Source organism: Vitis riparia, chromosome 10 (genome assembly GCF_004353265.1).
Source record: "Vitis riparia cultivar Riparia Gloire de Montpellier isolate 1030 chromosome 10, EGFV_Vit.rip_1.0, whole genome shotgun sequence".
NCBI classification, from domain to species: Eukaryota; Viridiplantae; Streptophyta; class Magnoliopsida; order Vitales; family Vitaceae; genus Vitis; species Vitis riparia.
In genome coordinates, this window is record NC_048440.1 from 8581580 (window position 1) to 8603509 (window position 21930).

General features: G+C 35.3%; 1 protein-coding gene across 1 annotated transcript; it reads left to right on the plus strand.

Annotated features, from left to right (window-relative positions):
• The first annotated feature begins 1375 nt into the window (after positions 1-1375).
• LOC117923947 (probable ribose-5-phosphate isomerase 4, chloroplastic) lies at positions 1376-21718 on the plus strand. Its single transcript, XM_034842460.1, has 9 exons — positions 1376-1574; positions 11806-11933; positions 12435-12504; positions 12920-13024; positions 13196-13291; positions 13387-13443; positions 13691-13808; positions 13901-13967; positions 21272-21718. Exons 1-9 carry the CDS (start codon positions 1404-1406, stop codon positions 21342-21344), a joined length of 885 nt encoding a protein of 294 aa, XP_034698351.1. The 5' UTR covers positions 1376-1403; the 3' UTR covers positions 21345-21718.
• The last annotated feature ends 212 nt before the right edge of the window (positions 21719-21930 follow it).

Genomic DNA, 21930 nt, shown 5'->3' on the forward strand with positions numbered 1-21930 from the left:
TTTGAAAATAAACTTTACATTTAGTATTTTATTTTTAATTATTCTATATGTTTGAAAAATTATTTCTTAAAACGCTCTCATAAAACAAGTGAAAAAAAAACAAAAAATAACTAAAAGATGTTATCTTAATACACCATATTTTCTATTCTTATTTCTGTTCTTGGAAACAGAAAACAAATTTTGATTACCAAACATATTTTTTTTGTGTGTGTGTATGTGTTTTTTTTTTTTGTTTTGGATAACAGAAGACTATTCTAAAAATAGTTCTCAAACAGATCCTTAATTATCCCCCTAATCAAAGTTTGTCCTAACTAATTAACATTTTCCCTTATTTATCATAAAAAATTAATAAGGAGAAAAAAAACATAAAGGAAAGAAATTTTAGAATATGTAGTACCAAGATAAAAAGGCAAGGCCAATAGTCAACTTAAGAAAAAAAAATCAAATAGTATACTTCAACAATTCCCTCAAATAAAACATTAGAAAAAATTTTATATAATATATATAGCTTCAACAATTCACACTATCAATGATCACTTTGAAGGATGTAGGTTATTTTAAGCAATTGAAATCGAAAGACATGTCAAATAGACATCAAAAGATTTGAGCCAACATATGAAGCATTAAAACATTCAATTGAAATATGTATATGCAAAGAAATGTATTGCAATAGACACACTCAACATTCATCTATTCAAATCACTTCATCTAAAGAAAAGTCTCCAAAGAACATTAACTTTTAAATTTAATTGTACACTTTTTCTGATTCCATCTTTTTACATGAGACTATTTTTTTTTTTTTTGTTAATTTTTCTTCTAGAGCAAATTTAAAGTTTGATTAACAATGATTTTATAAAATATTTTTAATACTTAAAATTTTTTATTATTCAAGTGTTTGAAAGGATAAAAAAGTTTTGTAAAATTACTACCAAACGTATTTTTAAAATGCCTTTGACAATAATTTTAAAAAACGTTTCTACCTTTTCTAATACTTGAAAGATAAATAAAAAAATTAAAAACACTTCTTAAAATCATTATCAAATGGAATCTTACTTAATAGTTTATATAAGTATTCAAGCGAATTAAGAGTGAATTTGAGAGTAATTTTAGAATTTTTTTTATAATATTTTTAATACTTGAATGATAAAAATTTTTAAGTATTAGAAATATAAAAAACGTTTCTTAAAATTACTACCAAACGGATTCTAATTATAAATAATTAGTGTCGATTCCTTCCTACATAATACTCTCAATTTAATATGTGAAAAATCAATAAATGAATTAAAATTGTGAAAACTGAGGTTGAGGGATGAGGAAGAGTACTCAGGTGAGGTGGGACCAGGGAGGCCACACAAGGCCTCTTTTAAGTTTCCTTATCCAATACAGGGCCGGAGAGACGCACCATGGCCTCATCGGCGATTCCCTTCTCCCACCTAAACCTGCATTTGCCGCTCTCTCGCGCTTCTTTGGCGCGCGCCGACTGTCTGGCCACCACGCGATGTCGCTTTCCCTCTGTTACTCGCTCATGTCTTGCTGATGCTTCCCCTGCTCTACTCCAAGCTGCCAAACACACCGTGAGATCTCTAATTCTGAAGTTTTCATTTTATCTTCTGTTTGGTTCCCCAGAAAATGTAGGAAAGGGGAAGAAGAACTTGAAGTATGTATTTTAGTTTTTTTTTTTCAATTATTATTTTGGCTTGAGAGGACTAAAACCTCACGCTGCTCGGCTCGCTTTGAGTTTGTTTCCATTTCGTTTTTCATAATTTTTCTCTACGTTTTTTCTAGCCAACAAGCTAATGTTGATATACATGTAAAACTCTGAAGACTCTGAGAATTTTGATGTAAAGCTGCCCTGGATTGTGTTTAACAGAGAGCATGAAGATTAAAGAGTATCCTTCTTCACATTGAGGTTAAAGATGAAAGACTACAAGATAGCCTTCTTCTGGAAATCATCGTCTAAATCTTCGAAAGCCTTATTTTTTTCCTTCTCTTCTTTTGTTTCTCTCTCTCTCTTATCTAATATTTCCATGGACTCCAAATCGGCCACTTCCATCTTCTCGTTTAAATTTGAATTTTATCAAACCAAATCATGCCCTCAGCGTTACAATAAGGAAGAAGGTAAGGTTTTATTGATGGAGCACATATTCACTTTCACTAGGTTCCTCTCCAACTGCCTTTAGATTATTTGCATCAGTTGAGCTCCACATTGTTGTTGCTAACATAGTAAATATTTGCTTTTGCTTTACATTGAAGCTACTGTCTCAGTCACCCGCACCCTCTGTACAAATGCACATGGCCTGACAGTTGTTGAATGGGATGCTTAATGATCTCTTCGGCTCAACTAGAGGGTGGGGACAGAATGTGTTGCATTTTCCATGGTATGCCATCCCAATTGCTGATACTAATGATGACCAGAATCCTTTGGCTTGTTGAAATGCCTAGGAGCTAAGTGGACAAGAAGTGACCACTTCTTGGAGAAAGCAAATGGATTAACACCCTAGGCAAGTTGAAGGCCCTACAGTGGAAAAAGATCAAAAGATCTGTTTATAGTGAGAAAGAAAATAAGTCTGCCACATATCTAGGATCACCTCAACTCCATCAACATCATTCCCCAGCTCCTCCACTGCTGTGAGCTCAACATTATGATATGTCAAGCTTCCTTGTCTCCTCAAGGTGGCAGAAGAAGATGCTCATTGATTTGAACTATTAGAGAGAAGTCCTTCCCCTTACCATAAACTTGGTGAGCAGAACCAGGGCATTGAATGGTTGTAGATTCTCCTAGACCGACTTGAGGTCATCTGGATTAGCCCTGTAAGATATCATGATGTCTCCAAAGGTAGCTCCTATGCCCTCCCATCAATCATGGGGCATCACTAGAGAAAGTTCCTCCTAGTCATAGCCTAGACTCAAGAAATGGTCAAAGAAGCCTAGGGTGCCTTAGACCTTGAGTTGCTTGGCATGAGATGAAGAGTAATAGTGGGTTCCTTCTATGTACCTGTCTTTGCCTCCCCTGCAAATCCTTTGACTTCACAGCTTGGTCTATTGCTGTCAAACTTTTGTGTATATAAAGATCATAATGTAGGGCAGTAGGGATTAGCCACACCTGATCATATTAATTACCTTCAAACCTAATGTAGGCTGTAGGCCATGATTACCTGTGAAATTATCATTCTTGGGAGTTGGGAGACTGGAGCAGTATAAGGTGACAAATAGATGATATTACTTCTACATGTGTCATATCCACTTTTATAAAAATAAAAATAAAAATACATGTGCCATATCCACATTGATAAGGTTTTTGGGATAGAAAAATCAAGCCTTTAACTGGGGTTGGCAAGATGGTCTGCGACTTCAAAATGAGCTCTTCTTTTTGGTCAAAGAAAGTGAAGAGTTTCTTGGTGGCTGACAACAGTGAATTGTCCCATGAGGAGCAACAACAAACCTTGGGACTAGCTGGCACACTATGATCTTGTCACCAATCATCCTTGATGCAGTGCTGGGTAGAATCAAGAGTAGGAAGTATAATTGGATGAATAATCAAATAGGAATGTTTAAAGAAATGCCCTCAGGCATAAATCATGATCAGATGCTGACCCATAGGTGAATTCTTATTGCTGGTCAGTGAATTATGCCAGATGTAAAAATGCTTAAAGAGAGTGAGTTAAGGGGAAATCTGAAGCCTTGAGCAATGCTGATGGTGAATGGGAGGACATGGCTCTTGGTATACTATTTGGATGTCATTTCCAGCATCCTCATAGACAAGAATAGGGGTGTTGCCCCTGTCCTTACCTTCTGCTTCTTGGCCAGTGTAACTTTTCCTTTTTATATGGGTTTATGTCCTTAAAAATCATATTGAGTCTAGCTCTTGAAGTGGACATCTTTTCCAGCCTGCTCATTGTTACCAGTGACACAATTTCAGTTTCTTAGACGTGGTAAAAGATGCATGGAAGTCATCAACCCCCCTCTCTCTAATATAGCTGAATGGACAAGGGATCATCCAAGACAGCATTAAGCTTTAAGTAGAATGCTTAAGTCCTCCATTGCAGGGGTGAATTCTATTCATTGCAGTGACAAAAGTGTGTGGTGTAGTGGTTGATCTTCTAAGTTGTGTTAGAGTTCTACCCCATGTAAAGGGTATCAATCAGTAGCTTTATCCAGTGAGTCAGATCATATTCATAGGCAATACTTGTAAAAACCTGGAACCATGGACAAAAGCTTTGGGAAAATCAGTGAAAATATCGCATGTCGGGGAGGTCCAAAATGAAGCAAGGGTTAGAAAGATCAACTATAGAAAAATCAGAACAATCAATAAAATTCGTTGATATATAGGCGATATATCAACATTGTGGAAAAAATCACTGCTTTTGACTGGTTTAGGCCAAAATTTCATGAAATACCGACGATATATCTTTGATAAATTGAAGATTTTTTGGGTGCATATGTGGGTAGATATATGAAAGTGATGATAGTGTTATCCTTGCCACCTAGGCGATGGTGGTGTTATCCTTGCCATAGAGGTGATGATGGTGAGGTTACTTGTTTGTGATAAAGATGATGGAGGGAGGAGAAGGTGGGTTGACAGTATTTGTGTTGTACCTTGTAGGAAGAATGGGAAAATGGGTTTTGCATGGGTCCTTTGTTATGTATCTTGCTATGGTAGGAGGAGATGCATGGGCTTTTCAAGGGAGATTTAGCATGGGGTTTTGGGAGGAGATATATGGGTTTTTGTGTGGAGTTGTAGTAAAGAATTGATAGCTTTAAAATTAAAAATCAAAGATAAGATTTGAAAGGATGCGTATGTGCAAGGGAGCAATATAATGTAATTTGTATAAATTGTTCATATTTAATGAAATCAAATATGTACTTTAGATTAGTATTGAGTGCTTCCTTTAAAAATTCATATTTTTTTATCAATGCACACAAGATTATTGATGAATGTTATAAATTATATCACACATGTATTGATTTTTTCAATAGAAGAACTTGAATATGTGTATTATTGCTTCTTCTATAGTTTTTTTGAATTTTTCCCTATATTTCTATGAGTTTTGATAAATTTCCGTTCCATCGATATTTTTTTTCAATATTTTCATTGATATTTCCTGATATTTCCGTAAAATTCAATCACCAATATTTTTGTGAGAACTGATATTTTTATCTTTGCCTAGTGTTTTAAAAGGCTATCAAGGCATATGCTTGGAGGCAAGGGTATGGAAATTGGCCTTTGAGTCTATAGCCTCAATAGATAGTAATCGAGCCTTAAGCCTAACCTGATTGAGGCATATAGCCTTGAGGGTGTAGCCTCGAGGGTATTAAGGCTTAAGCCTCAAATATTCAAAAGGTTTTAATGGGTTTAGGGCCTTTATTAACTTTTTGTATACATTTGTTAAGAAGTTTAAACCTCAATATTTATTGGTTGTAGTGACCTGTGCTTTTATGGGGTTTTGGTATTCCTTGTATTCAAGATTAGGGTTAAACCTTTTAAAAAATAAGTGCTTATTTGACTACCAATTAATCCTTTCAATGGAAATGAAAAGAAAAGATTAGGAAGGAGAAATAAAAGAATTGTTGCTTACTGTTGTGACCGAGCTTATATATAATCATTGTTTTATTATTGATGGATAAAGGAAAAAAGATCACTCTAATTAATAGATAAAGAAGAAAAATGGATTGACATTAACATTGATGAAGAGGATAATAGAGCAATTTGATATAATTATGATTCATTAGAGGATCTTACTGGTGATAGTGATGGTAGTTCTGAAGATTATTTGATAAATGCATGAGAGAGAGTTGGATTTTAGAAGAACAAAAAAATAAAAAATAAAAAACGAAATTAAAAGCTATTGACAGTGACAAACAATTAATTTAATTATCATACATTGTATGGTTTTCTTATTATTTATTTTTCATGTGATTTTATCAGTATTTTTTTTTTTAATTTTTAAGTTTGTTTTCTTTCTATTATTATTAAAGTTGAGGCTTACGCCTTGTTCCGCCTCGAGGCTTATGCTTTGCCTTATTTGGGCAAAATGCCTCAAGATCGCCTTTAGTCCTTTAAAACATTGTCCTTACTTGGGACATAAAAAATAAGAATGGATTATAGAGCAAAAAGTTGTTTTTGAAATGATCAATGATTTGTTGGGTTTTTTAGGAGAATAGCAAAACTCAACGAATAAAAATTAACTTTTATCAATGATTAAAAGTACTATGGCTCAGGATTCCATTAATCTCCTCACACTTCGCATTGTTTATCCCTTAATATACATTTGGGTATAATGATTACCTTAGCCCATATGGAAGATATATTCATTAAACTCTTTTAGCTTTCAATTTTCCAAAGAATATCTTCTCCGTTTGATACCCAATTTTTCATTATTCAAGATCGATGTGTTGCTCACCCTAACATGCTAGCCTTGCTAAATCACACCAATAATCACTAATCTCAATATTGGTGCTAAGAATTAGGAATATGCACATGTATCTAGCAAACTAGATCCTTAGGCATAAGAAAAGTGTTACTTTCTAAATTTTCCTAGCAACCAAATAGACCAGATCTGAGCATAATTAATTCTTTGTCTAGGAGACTTCCAGCCTCATGTTTGGAGTCCCAAGATCATCCTCACCCCAACCAATAATTTAATTGAGCACTAAAAGCATTAAAAACATCATAAAAGTGATAAAAACAACCACTGGGGACCTAGAAAATTTGAATTTTTAAAAACTGTGGTAAACTGGACAATTCAAGATTGAGTTCTTGCAGATTCAAGGAAGCAAAATAAAGTCTAAGAATCAAAACCTAAAGTCCTGGATCAAGGATAATCAAGTTCCTAACACTACACATGTAAAGAATAAAGGAAAACTCAAAGAGATCTTCATAGATGTGCTGAATGAGAAAACCCATATGTTGCCACTCTTCTTCTCTTATTGTGCCTGGTTCCTCTTTTCAAATGTGTCCAAAATCCTCCTTTTCAGCCATAGAAAGATGTTTAAATGGGTTCTCTCCAAACCCTAGACCAGTAGGAAGAGGTTTTGGGCCTTTTTAAGGGTGTTTGGCCTTTCTAAGGTTATGCCTGAAATCCCTTCCTTCAGCTTCAACAGATTTTCCGATTTCTGCTCTGAAGTGTGATTTTTTCAGTAGTATATATGACCTCAGAATTTGATAAAAATGGGCAGATTTGTACTTCAATGAGTCTAGAATTTTTCAAGCTTTATTTCACCCAATTTGGACACCTTTGTCCTGCTGAAATAAGTGTAAACTCCAAATTAGTTGAAATTAGGTCTTCGGAGTATTTATTTGATTTTCCACTTATCTTGTTACTTTGTCCTCTCTTCCGAATCATTGTGCAACCTTCTTGACTTCTCTGAGATCATCTCGGTACTCAAAATTATTTTCCAAAGTCATTTGGGGTTGAGATCTTGAAGGGAAATACCTACATAGCATTACATAAAGCTTGAAAATTGTGAGAACTGCCTGCTTTGAAGGATAAGACAAACTTGGATAATTAAGGGCTATGATGTCTACTAAATTGCTTCAAAATGTGTGGATATATTAATAATAGCAAACAATTATGTTGTTCATCATGTAGCACACCATCAAGAGCAGAGGAGAAAGAGACTTGCTTTATCTAGATGATTGGAGAAGTTGACCGTTGTAGTATTTTTTTTTTTTTTTTGATTGGATGTAGTATTAAGGGCTTGTATCTTTAGACATGAATTCCTTGTAGTCGTTACCTTTTATAATCTCATTAACAAAAATGGTCCTAACTAGTTGATGATTTTTTAATGCTGCCAAAAAAAAAAAAAAAAAAGGAATAGAGGGAGGATGCCATCTCTATGCGTCAAGTATTATTTGAGAATGAGGTGCCTAATTCAATATTGGCATCATCACCATGGAGTAGAAGGTACCCGTCAACAAACAAAAGGCCTTGGTTGAGTGTTTGTCTAACTTGGCCCATTATTAGTCATTAAGGATTAGGGTATGCTTAGGGTTTGACATGGTTGGGATTGTGCCATCATTGTAGCAAGAAGTTAAGAGAGGATGAGTTTTGGAGGAGGAATCACTATGATAGTGGATTTAGCTAGATTTACTAGATAATGGGCTTGCACTCAACTTTCTGGAGGGTAGATACCTTGGCTGTATAAGAGGTCAATTCATAAGAATCTAAAAGGCTAATTGTAACAACGTGCTCCCAACTGTGTAGATATTGTCAACTTTGGGCCTAATAACCTTACGACTTTAAAATGTGTCCACAAGGTTAAGAGGAGTCTATGCATATATAGCTTCAGGAACTTTTTCCTCTATCCGATGTGAGATATAACAATCGCCCTCCATGTAGAGACAATGTCCTCGCTGTGCTTCTTGGAATTATGGGGTCAAACAAACACACACCCCTTGTGGGGCCAAACAAACTCCCAAATTGGGGTCAAGGATCGACTTTGATCCCATTTGTAATGACCTGTTCCTACCATGTAGATATTATCCGCTTTAGTCCTGTTGAGCCTAACAACTTTAAAACACATTTACAAAGTTAAGAGAAGCTCATTCATATATATATCTTTATGAACTTTTTCCTCTATCCGATGTGTGATATTACACTAATAATTGACTTTCTGAAGGATCATTACCTTAGCTCTCTAGATAATGGTGCCTTGACAATTAGACTAATTAAAAATATCTCTTAATGGCTGGCTTAGTAATTAGGAAAAGAAGATAAATCCTTTTTCATATCCTAAGGCAAGATGAATTGCAAGCAATCCAAACCCTCATTGACGGTTGGTATTAGGGTAAATAACAAATGCTACAAGGAAGGATATAATGTTCAAGCTCCTTAAACTGAGGCCTTGGGCTATGAATGATCATGTGCAAGTGCTTGACATAATCATTAATTGTAAAGGGTAAATGCCTCAATTTTATTTCTCATCATCTCACCTAGCAACTACATACAAGCTAACATAAGATCACATCTTTAGACATATAGGTGCATTTGTCTGACTCATTTATGTGGATCAGATGTGTGTAGGGTTAAATGTTGGTTTCTAATTTTGTGCTCAATATATTGAGATATGGCTGTGGCATCTAAGCAAGATGGCATATGGGTGGATAAATAAATGCCACGTGGAAAATGGTAAACTTCATCTCAGTAAAATGATTCAATGGCAACAACCCTTAGAACTCCTGTTTATGCTAGGAATTTGTCACCTTTTGATGGATGTCCTGGTTCTTGGGACACCTACTTTGGAGGATGACTTTCTGTGGTGGAAGCTGAGGGTTTCTTTAGTCTATCCTCTAGATTAGAAGCCTGGATATGCCTCATCTTATGGGCAGAAGGGGTTTACTCTTTTTCTTGATCACTTAAGGTCAAGGGGGTCACACAACTTTTTAGCCAACCCCTCGAATTTGAAGTGAGAGAAGCCCCTTGCTGCACTCTTGATACCAGGAAGGGGTTTTAGTTTGGATGGGTTAATTGTCTCGCTCAAATCCCCTAGATAATGCCTCTTGGAATGCATCCTGGTGTTCATGTGATTGGCCGACTTAGAAGCAAGGCTTGGAGAATCCAAACTGGACTTGGTACACCTTGGGTTGGGGCTCAATCTTCTCTTCTCTGGGTCTTGGAATAGTTTAGGATCCTGGCTTGATGGTTAGAGTTGGAAACTTGTTGAAGTTCTAACTATTGTGCACAATTAACATATGTTGGGTCGTTTTAGCTAGATTCACTGGCAAGGGGATGCACTTTATCCTTGGGACAAACTTTGGTCTCAATGTGGCTCACTCCAATCTGGGGAATGATTGATTAACAATATAGCCAATCACTTCTACAGTGTTGGGCTCTTAGCTCATTCCTCTTGTAGTTTGGGCTTGCAATTCATTTGGGTGGGACTCTCTAAACCTCTCTGTAAAGGTTGAATAAGCCACAATGAAAGTGTGCAAAATCTTGGAATTGTAAGCTCACTTTGGAATCTGTTCTTACCCACTGAGATTGTAAGCTCACTTTGGAATCTGTTCTTATCCACTGAGATTCCAACAGTTGAGTCAACTGCCTTCCTCACTAATCCCTGGTTTTTTCTCTTAAGGTATTCTAGTCTTCCTTTGAGCTTTGATACTTCACCATTTGCTTGCTTCACCTTCTCTCCATAAAAACCATTCATAACCACTGTTTATGTTAATAATAAAGGATGAAGGGGGTCTTGACAGACTAACAAAGAAGTTCTTTGTTCTAGATTCTTGATTTATTTCAGATATTGCAAAAGCTAGTCCAACGTTTCATTGGTGGAACAAAATCCAAATTTATCATTTTTCATTCATGAATTATTCAGTATCTCTAACTATTCTTGAACTCCATTGGCTTTTATGAAAAACGAAGTTGTGAAATGGGAATTCCTAATGCTGCTGAATGAGGAGTGGTTTAGCATGATGGTAGAGTTAAAAAATGTGATGTTTTTAAATTGCTTGTATTTTATAATGAATTAGAGGTTGAGAACTAGGCCTTTTCCCAGGAAATACACCTTGTAAAATAAAGTAAAAACTGTTGCCCTTAATTTTGGAGGATTGTAAATATGATCACCCAATCCTTCATAATCTTACTCTGAACATGGCGCTTCTTGGCAAGTGGCGTTGGAGATTCATGACCGAGAGGGATTCTCTTTGGAAGTAGGTTATTATTCAAAAATTCTAGGAAGGAGGGTGGGGTTCAAGGGGAGTGAGAGATGGTCATGGGGTGGGGGTGTGGAAGGTGATTAGAAAGGTGTGGGACTCTGGAAAGGGCAGATTTTTTTTACCATTGGCAATGGGAGAAGGGTAAAATTTTAGAACTTGCTAGGGGAGAAGAATAGGAACTTTGGTGTGTTGTATTATTACACTGAAGGTTTGTATGATGTAATTACAATGGAGAAAGTCATTGTTCTAATATCATGATTTTCTTCTCGTCCTTCTAGGATATGCTGGGGGTTCTATTTTTGGAACTTTTGTTACTTGGTGTTAGAAGTTAAATTGTGGTCTAGGGAAGAAAAGGAAAAAAAAGATAAAAAAAAAGTAGTAAGTCTTTGCTTCGGTGAATTGCTAAGCGTCCTTTATTTTTTTTTATTTATGGTTGAATTCTCTCTGGTGGAATTGCTGTACATGATGAAAAAAAAATTATCTTTTTTAGAATATTTTATGAAAATTTTAAAAGAAAAGAATTCGACGATAAGAGAAGAGGGGAAAGAAGAGCATAAATAAGAATGAAAATTGAAGATATATGAATAAAATAGAAGAAGATAGATATAATAAAAAGAGAAAGCAAAGTACCTATCACCCGGCCAGATAGAGAACGAGAGCTCGACCGATCAAGACTTTGGACCGGGATCGATCGTTTCGTACGGGAAGGAGATAAATAAAGAAAGAAAGTCATTCGATTCCAGATGAGCGGATGAGCCTTGACCCTTTGCCACAGAGCAAAGAACTCAATCCCGATCCAGATTCACCTCAGCGATTGACCCTTGACCGTAGATCGTTACCAACAGAGGACCGGGCAGTTAATATCGAAATTCCAGATTTGAAATTCCCGGCTTTCCTTCGCCAATCAAGCGCGGGACGTACTACTGATTGATTCCAGACCAGTTTGACCGGGGAATACATTATATATAAAATGGGGGAGAAAATTGGATGAAGTTAATTAATTGCAAGTTTTAGGCAAACTAATATAATTTGGATTTCAATCTCTCTGTTTTGAGTGCTATGACTTTAACTAGATCTTTTGTATAATTTCTATTATTTAGGCATCAGTGACAGAAAAATTGATTTATAAACCTGGTTTCCTTTTTAAGGTGGATACTTACATCAAAAGTGGGATGGTGATTGGATTAGGATCTGGCCATGCTTCTGATATGGCCATACAATATTTGGGTCGGCAACTTCGTACTGGCGCTTTAAAAGATATAACAGGAATACCCATGTGAGTTCTTTTTCTTCCATCTCATGAACACTGGTAGTTTTTACCCCTCTCTCTCTCTCTCTCCAATGCTCTCTTTTTATTTGTTGTTTTAAAATTCAAATAATCCCTCACATTTTCTGGACAGTACGGATTAATAGCAACCCACATCCAAGGAGCTTGTGTGGCATATATTCACCACTAGTAGCTAATTATTTTGCATCCAAGAATCTTCTGGTTATTTTGATTGAGAAAATAGATCTAAATTGTATGTGCTACTTGTTGTCAGTGTCTAATTATACCATGTATTGCCCACTTATGCAACCAGAACAAAGACATTCTTTTCTACTCCTTTTCATTCTCCCTAAGTTTCTTTTGGTGCAACCACTAGTTAATGCACCATTCTTCCTTGGTCCATTGCCTTTTCTATATAGATTGTCCTCAGGTCCTTTTCTATTTTTCTGTAATGTAAAGCCTTACAAGTCTTCATTTTTCCATTACAATGTTTAAGTTAGTGTGATGCAGGTCTGTCGCAAGTGCAAGTGAAGCAGCAAAAGTAGGAATTCCACTGGGCCACTACCAAGATTGTTCTCTAGTATGCACAAATTCTTATTATCCAATAAGTTGGTTGCGTTTTGTTTAGGGTTGTGAGTACTGAATATTTAGATAGCTCTACTTGCATCTTAGTTTGAATGCTCTCAGAATAAATGCCTTGTGGATTTATTCTGGTAAATTGCCCAAAGAAAAAGAGATGGACTTGATGCAAATGCATCTCAAACATCTTTAGAATGGACAGGTTGACAAGTGCAAAGTGATATGAAAAATCAAATTCTTATCAGAAGCAAAAATGAAGAACAAATTCCTAGAAGAATTTGTTCATTTGTTTCCAAATATATTTTTTTAATATTCATTAGCTGGTGCTTCTTGCATGAAGCAAGTTCATGAGTCAGTATAATATTCTTTGGAAATTTAAACCTCATTATAATATCACTACAAGTTATTATTTGTAGATTGATTTTGCATTTGATGATGCTGACGTTATAGAAGAAGGAACACTTGTTGCCATCATTGGGCGTCGAAGATTGCAAGGCAATGAGTCCATAATCCAAGAGAAGGTGAGTCATAGTATTGTTGTCTGTCTCGTTTCCATGGGCTTGTAGGACTCAAGATACTGCTTGGGAAATTCTTCAAAACCATGTAATGATTTTGATACTCTAATATCATTTCTCTAAAAACCTTAGAGATACATTCATTGAAATGCTTGTTTCCCTTTTTTCCACTTGCAGTCTATTCTAAAAGCAGCAGACAAACTCGTATTTATCATTCAGGAGAAGCAGTACAAATGTGATCTAGAAGGTTCAATTCCAGTTTTAGTTCAATCTGTAAGCTGTTGGACATATTTTCTCTAAAATATGCTAATCATAAATTTCTGGAATGAGACAAAGATGACTTATTTACAATCAAATTTCTGCTTCAGTTAAATTGGATGGAAACTGCTGAAGAGATTGATGACCTATTTCTAGGTGATGCAGAGGTATGCTCCTTAAATATTCATTGCATTGAGTGGCAAATGCAAAGGATGAGAAACCCTTTCAAGATGTTCAATTGCTGATCAGAAAGTAAAATCATATATTATACAAAAAACTAAAATTATCTGTACAAACAACAGGCAGGAAAGTAACCTGCACATAAGAAAAAAGTCTCCAACAAAAGAAACTAAATGCTTTGCTCTTTGCTAGGCTAATTGATTTAACCAATCTCTTTTCCTTTTGCCATTGAAGGTATGGAGGAGACCATCCATAGGGCATGCAGGCCCACTAGGCGGTGACTTCCCATTAGTCACCAGTGAAGGACACAATATTCTGGATGTCATATTTACATCTCCCATACTAAAACTGGGTACTGTTTTACAATCATGATGTTTTCCTTTTACATTTTTGAATCCATGCTTCAAGATGATTGTTTATAAGAGTTTCAAATTTTAATTGCAGCTGAAGTGGCTGAAAGCCTTGATAAAATTGATGGAGTTGTTGAGCATGGAGTCATTTCCAAAATCCCGTTAGTTTTCTTGTTGCCTTTGAGATCTTGTTTTTCTTTCCATGGTTGGAATCCATATTGCTCACTATGAAGAGAGGATATTATCACTTTCTTCAAATGGCATGCCATTAGAAGATGAAGACCATGAAAAGCTGAATTTTGATAGGATTTACATAAATTTCTTTTGATAGATCTACATCATTGCATCATTATGAGATATTGAAAATTAGGGTTTTACCATATGAATCAATACTATAAATAACTGTGATGATAGATGATTTTGGACCATCTAATATTAATCCTTTTTTTTTTTTTTTTTCAAGAATGAAGTGATGCTAGAGAGAGTTTTTGAATAAGATGGTCAAAAAATCATTTAGCACACGACTGTTTTGGTATTGTCAATCTAAGGTCCTGAATTAGAAGTTTTGAGGATCAAGTAAAAAATACTCACTTTGGAAGTTACCTATGTACATATTGCAATGAATAGAATTATTTAGAACACTTGGAATAGTTACATATCTAATCAACTTATAGGATTTTATCCCAATGATGCAAAACAGTCTTCCAAATGAGAGAACTAGCAGCTATTCTGGTCATTTAAGGAATAACAAAACTAAAGCATAGTAAGTGCAGAATTTAGGGTTTCCTGAAGGTTTAAATTGTGTAAATTGAGCTTTTGTGATTTGAGTAAGGAGAAGGAGAAAGTTCCAAGCAGAAAATGGAGGAGAGAGAAAAGAACTACCTTTGAAAATCCACCAAAATCTTTGCCAAGTTTGAAAACACTATCAAATACAGGGGAATTATTAATTCTCTCAAGATTAGTCTTTTATATATGTTATACTTTTGTACATATTATTGTTCTCCAAGGGAATTTTTTTAGCGTCAAGTCATATTATTGTTCTCCAAGGGTGGAGAATAATTTAGTTTTTTTTTTTGGTAAAGAGATTTGGGGATCCCATGCTCCTCTTACAACTTGCTTTTTTGCTTGGGAAGCCTTGTAGGGGAAGATCTTAACCATAGATATTTTAATGAAGAGGGGATGACAAATGGTCAACATATGGAATCTTTGTAAAAACAGTGAAGAATCTGTCGATCACATTTTGATTCATTGTGACAAGACAAGAGAGCTATGAACCTTTTTGTTAGCCCTCTTTGGCTTGGTTTGGGTGTTTCCGTCCTTAGTGAGAAATCTCCTCCTATAGTGGAAAGTTAGGGGGCTTCAAAAGAAGAAAAGAGCAGTTTAGCACTTGGCTTCTATTTGCTTATTTTAGTGTATTTGGAAAGAGTGTAACCTAGGGACTTTCAATGAGGAAGAGCTTTTCGACCAAAGATTAAAGGATTTCTTCATTCGGATGTTTTTTGAGTGGTCTAAGGATTCTTTGGAGTTGGAGAAACACTCTATGCTGAATTTCCTAGATGCTCTTTATTGTGGTTAGCTTTGCCTTGTTTGTGTAGACCATCTTTGTTTATTGTTTGCTTTTGGTTGTTTCTATTTGTTGAGAATCTCAATCAAATCAAAGAAATTCTGATCTGGTTGTTACCTATTTTTTAGGGATAATTTGTTTTTGTTTTTTAGGAATAAGTTGTATATTTTAAATTTAGAGATTTTATTTTGTTCCTAGAAATCTAGGTGTACAGTTGTAGATTTAGTTTGATTTGTTGTAGCTTATCTATAAAAGGAAGCATTTTTCCCTTATTCAATTAATATACGACATTTTTTTACCCTATTCTAGACTATGTATATCACCTATATATGTAAGGCACGCCCCCTCCTTTTAGGAGCTTCTTAATACATGATCTTGTTTTCTATCGAAAAAAATATTCACTTTTGTATAACTTGATACAAAATGGAAAGTCCTCAAAACTTTTAAAGAGTGTGAGATGCAAGATCCTTCATCTGTTCTCATCTCTTGTTGGTTTGTTGTGTGAAGGACAATAAGAAGCTAAGGGTTTGTTTGGGAACTGTTTTTGAGAACAGTTTTTTATTCTCCAGAACAAAAAAACATAGGAAGCATGTTTAACAACCCAAAATTGTTTTTTATTTTCTATTCTTAAGAATAGAAAATAGGATGTTTTAAGAGAACATCTTTTAATTGTTTTCTGTTATTTTCACTTGTTTTAAGAAATAATTATACCAACATGTAGAATGATTAAAAATAAAACACTACATAACAAAATTATTTTTTAAACATATTTAAAAATATTAAAAACAAGTTAAAAACATTTCAAGTTTTCAAATAGACTTTTGTTCTACAAAAATCAAAGAATAGTTTTCAAAAACCGTTCTCAAAAATTATTTTTCATAATTGTTTTAAAAAACAATTACCAAATAGGCCCTAAGATTCAGTGGCCAAGTGTTCTAGATACTTTATTCATTCATTACTAAACAATATATGGCAGTACAGATGAATAGTAAAGCTTATGGGTTTGTTTGATTCCTCAGAATATTAATTCAATGATTTTAATAACTTTCAGGGCTTTAGTACAGGAAGAAATAAATGCAAAATCTTCTGTCTTGTATTTACCTTTCTCTGATTTAGATGGAAAGTAACTCCAGAATTGTCTAAGTTTGCTATAGTCATTGGGGGAGAGTGCAAAAAGGGAGCCATTTCTTGCTCTTTGGGCATTGGGAGGTTTGAATTTGAATTTAAAGACTTGCTACTTTTATGTATAACAAGAATTAGAAAATGACATTTGATTGTTAGGTCAAGATTTGATTAAACATAATTTTTTATGATAACAAAACAACACATTTGTATATCCAATCCTTGTCTTGAGATTGTGAACATATTCAATTGGATCACTCTTATAGATTATCAAGAAGGTTGATGGCAAGCAAAGAAATTAAAAGTGCAAGAGAAGACTTTTTCAAAATCTTTATAGATTGGATTTTCTTGAAAGACTAGATCTAGGTTCTAATCAATAAGGATAAGTATGCCTTAAAATTGATTGTTAAAATCTAAGTGTTGTTTAATAAAAAAGAGTCAATTTTTTAAATGACTTTTGTTGGAATGCATGATATACATTATCGGCCCAAATCCTATGAGCTTTAAGCTTTTGGGAAAATTGGTATTTCAACATAGGAAAATTGATCGTTTAACAACTTTGAAAAAAAAATCTCATTTATGCAATATTGATGTTTTTTTTATGGAAAATGAATTTGATTCAAATGAGGATAAAAGCCTATATTTTGACATGGATTTTTATCATTAAAAAGAGTCATTCAATATTAAGTTTTCAATTTAAACCAACCCTAGTCGTTAAGGAGTACTTGAGCAGAATTTTTGTGTTTTCAACTTAGGTGGCTAATGAGTTTAACCAAGCAGCTGACCAGCTGGCTCGCCCAAACTATTTGTCTCTTTTGGTGCATTTGGGGAGAGCGAAACCGAAGAACGTTCCAAGAGGAAGAAATGTCAGATACGAGTCTAAGGAACCTCTTTTTTCGGTCTCTTCTAGAGTGGTCTAAACCTTTTCTGGACTTGGACTATCTCTCTTTTCTGATTTTTTTGGGTGATGGGGTTGAAGTTTAGCTGTTTCCTTTTTAGTCTGTTGTTGTTTTTGTGGCCTTGGGTTTGGCTTTCTTTGTATACTGCCTGTGTAGATGGGGAGCGCCCCTTTTAGGCGTGTTTTAATCATTTTTCTTCTCTCTGTCTATCAAAAAAAAAAAACTATTTGCTCAAATAGTGCATTTTTGGCAGTGTCTAGCAGATGATTAACTGGTTGAACAAGTGGTCGATCATGCAGTTGACCATGCGGTAAAACAATCAGTCAACACCAATCCATGAATAATTAGTGCTATTATATCCATTCCCATTTCCTTGGAAGGAATCTCCGAGGATCAGTACTGCTTTACTAAAGCTTTCCCGAGTTAGTCCAATGCTATTGAATTAGCCTATTTTATAAGGGGAATGGCATTTAGCCCAAAAAGACCGGTAAGATAGAGGAAATTAAAAAGTATTGTCTGATAAGCATACATAGATCAATTCGCTCCAACAGACAGGCATGGTTCTGTAGTCAAAGCAACTTTGTCACCTGCAAGTGTAATTAATATACATTAAGTAGTTGGCTGGTCAATCTGGCGTTTAATTGGTTTATTAGGAAAATGTGTCTAACGACTATATTTTGCAAGAATCTCATGTAAAAGAATCTTGAACCTTTTTTATGGATACATTAACACATATAAGTCATCTTAAGCTGCAACATTGACTCTTTAAAGTGCAATCACACCAAAACTTGTAAACCTCATTTATTATACTTTGAGACTAACTATCTTTTCTAGTGTACTCATACTTGCTAAGCTAGTTCTTATATTCTCGTGATTCTAAGTTTATTATATTCTGCGAGAGAGTAATGCTAAGTATTAGAAGAACAATTGTGGAGTTGTAAAGATTCATTAGTACATAAAAACCTAGTATATATTGAAAGATTCCTTGGTTTGGAGAATCCTTCGTATAGTGGAGCATGTCAAAGTTTGGGTTGGAGCTTGAGGCCATGGACATAGGTGGGATTGTGTTGGACCATGTTATAATCTTTGTTTGCCCTCTCTTTCCTTCTCTTTATTTTGTTGCTCTTTTTATTGATATTTGCTTTGCATCCCCATTCTTGCATATAATATTGTAATTTGTCAAAAGTTTTAAAAAGTGATCATTACACAATTCACCCTCCTCTTAGATGATTGCCTTAGGCTTGTTATCATGTGGACTTCACATTGATACCAATAGTTGTTGGTTGACTACCTCTCAAATTGTGTTATGTGGGGTTGGAGATTTGCCGCGAAAAGAGACTCAATGGAGGCGTGTGATTGTTAGGAAGTTTGGGGAGGAAGGGGGAGGTTGGACTTCAGGGGTGCCTAGGGAAGGTTATGGAGTAGGTTTTTGGAAAGTCATTAGGAAAAATTGGGAGGTTTTTCAAAACAAGGTTGGCTTTATTGTTGGGAATGGGAGGAGAATCAAGTTTTGATTGAACAAGTGGTGTGGTGACTCCTTGTTGAAAGAGTCTTTCCCCACCTTATTTGCCATCACCAATTCAAAGGATGCTTGGGTGGTAGATTTGTGGGAGGACGAAGGGGATCTAGTTCACCCTATTTCTCAAGACAATCCCATGATTGGGACTTAAAAATGGTAGAAGCTTTTTTCTAAAGAATTCAAAGGCATTCGATTAAGCGTGAGATGGAGGATAGAATGACTTGGTTAGTCTCAAAGAACGGAAAGTTTTCTATTAAGGCTCCAAGGGATGTGAAGGCTTTTCCATGTACAATGGTTTGGAACCTATGGACACCAACAAGATTTGGCTTTTTCACATGGGAAGCATCATGAGGAAGAATAATGACTTTAGATTGTTTGAAAAGAAGGGGGATTTCTCTTGTAAATAGATGTTTTTTGGGTAAGAGGGGGGAGTCCATCGACCATTTGCTTCTTCATTGTGTCATAGCTAGTTATCTGTGGCAGTTGACTTTTGCGTTATTTGGATTACAGTGGGTGATGCATTCTATAGTTAGATTGACATTGCTAAGTTGGAGTGGGGCACAAGTTGGAAAAAAACGGAAGAAAGCTTGGCTAGCTGCCCCTTTGTTTTTTTTGGGGGTCATTTGGCATGAAAGAAATCGGAAGGCTTTTGAAGTTGTGGAAACTTCAGATCAAGCGCTCAAGTGTGCTTTGTTGTTTTCCTTATTGAACCTTGTTAGAACTCATGTAGAAGGTTTTCCTTTGTCTTTGATCGATTTGGTAGATTGGTTAGGAGCCAAGTAGTTGTGGGGCAGGTGGTTTTGTTCTTTGCTCTTCTTTTCCCTTTCTCTTTTGCTTGGCTCCCTTTGTATACTCACGGTGTACATTGGGGAGTTCCAGCCTTTCTTTTTTCTGTAATATTATCAGCATGCTTATAAAAAAAAATTGTGCTATGTTCTCCTTAGGATGTGTTAAGTCCATTTTGGTTGCTTTACTAGTTAGGAAATCTAACCTAAAGTTTGATGGGAGGCATTTTTCATTAATTATTTGGGAGTAGTGATTGTTGCTTTCTCTAGGCTTGGAGTTGTGGAAGGGAGGCTCTTACTTTTCTTGAAGGCCTTGAAGAAGCTAGGGACATGGGGAAATCAAATTGACTAGGAAGTGGATTCTTTGACAATTGTCTAGTTGCACCGTGGCATTCTGAGAATCTTAGAGGATCATTCTGCCAAAAGCAATGCTTTATTTCTAGCTTAGAGGGTATTTTCACCCTTTTTGTGTCTCAAGAGCTTAAATCATATTTCTACCCTATTCGAGTGCTTTGCTTCTTTTAGGGAAAGGTGTTTCTTGTTGTTTCTGTTGTTGATGTAGAGCTGTTTATGAATTATTCCTCTCATATTTTTCCTCTTTCTTCTTAATAACCTTTGGTTTTTCTGTCAGAAAAGAAAGGGAAAAATAAAAGCCCAAACCAAGTAGATGTACTTTGCAAATTATCACCCAAAGAGAGAGACAGAGAGACAGAGAGAGACAGAGAGAGACAGAGAGACAGAGGAAAATCCCTAACCAAATATATGTACCTTGAAGGTCCTGAACACAACCAAACACTTACAGAAACCTTAACCCTGCTCTCAAATTCTAAAAAAATAATCAATAAAAACAAAATAAAGAAGATGGTCTCATAAATGGTATTGAAAACCAAATTATTAACATTACAAATTCTACACTCGACAGTTGCTAAAGTTTGTGGTCTCAGATGGAATTGATGGATGACTATCAAGTACCACCTGAATGAGACTATCTTTCACTAAAAGCATGTATTTACCTGTTTTATGATGACAAAAGATAATAAATGAAGCAAGATTAAACTATCAGAAGACAATGAATCTTTAGACCAGAAAAAGAATTGATCTTTTGCAGGAACTGCCCTGCATTAGTGAACTACGTTTTCGTGGGTTACATGAATCCTCGTCTATCATCCTTCTCTATCTAGGGCCTTATCTTCTGGTAACCATAGGTCATAATTTCCTTTTCATGAGTACCTCACCTTCTTTTCATCCATCTCTTTATCCTTGTGGTCTGTTGGACTTGAAGTGGCGCTGTCTGTAGTATTCATTACACATGACCAAGCAATCATAGTTGCTTCATTTAATCTTCTCAATGAAAATTATTTCACTGCTGAGACATGCATTCTTTCAAACTCTAGTCTTTATCATCTTGTTCCAGATGATATTATTTCACCGACCTTGGTCATTTTACCACCCACTTTATAATATATAATATGCCTCAGCCCTCAGGTTTTAGAGGCCAATGCACTTCTACTCATGCTATTTTCTCCCTCAAAATATGTTGCATAATATGGTACTGTTTTCATTTTCCCTACTGCAGATGCATAGCAGTGATTACCTCAGATAGTGGAATGTATACTGTTGACAATCTGCAAGCAGTGATTGAACGTTGATGGTGATGACCTGCAGAACAGATTGATATGGTTTTCTTCTATTGTTTCAGCACATAATTTTTCTGTTGAGCATTATTAGGAAAACTAAAATAGTATTAAAACAAATGAAAGGGAAAAGCATAAAGAAAAAGAAACTTAGATAGAAATCCTACTCTTAACTAAGAGGGAACCTTGAGGTTCTGATTTGATGTTCCATTCTTTTCTTCTCTCTGTATTTTAGCCTGTTACAGAGTTGGATATTGAAGCTCTGAAGCTCTATTTTTTCATTTGTTATAATAAATTAAGGGAATTCTGATAAGTTTGTCACTCACAATGTAGTTTTGGTGCTTCTTCGATATATTACAGCAGTTGGATTAGAACTGGAAATTCAAGTATGTCATTCCAAGTTTGGAAGTGAACGTAACTCTGAATGTGAGACCTGTTTGTTGTAAGGTACCTAACATTGAGTTTCAGACAACTTTCTTGATGAATGTGATCCACATGTTCATGTATTTTTCTTTTGTTTTTTACAATGTTTTCAATGTTGAACTTCATCCTATGCCAGCCCAAGATGGACAGTGTCTTTTTGGATCTTTTAATGTAAGTG

Excerpts from the sequence above, each read along its gene's own strand:
- LOC117923947 (XM_034842460.1), top strand. The coding sequence starts at position 1,404 with ATGGCCTCATCGGCGATTCCCTTCTCCCACCTAAACCTGCATTTGCCG. Across the intron at positions 1,575-11,805 it reads TCCAAGCTGCCAAACACACC|GTGGATACTTACATCAAAAG; the intron begins GTGAGATCTCTA and ends TTCCTTTTTAAG. Across the intron at positions 13,809-13,900 it reads ATCTCCCATACTAAAACTGG|CTGAAGTGGCTGAAAGCCTT; the intron begins GTACTGTTTTAC and ends TTTTAATTGCAG.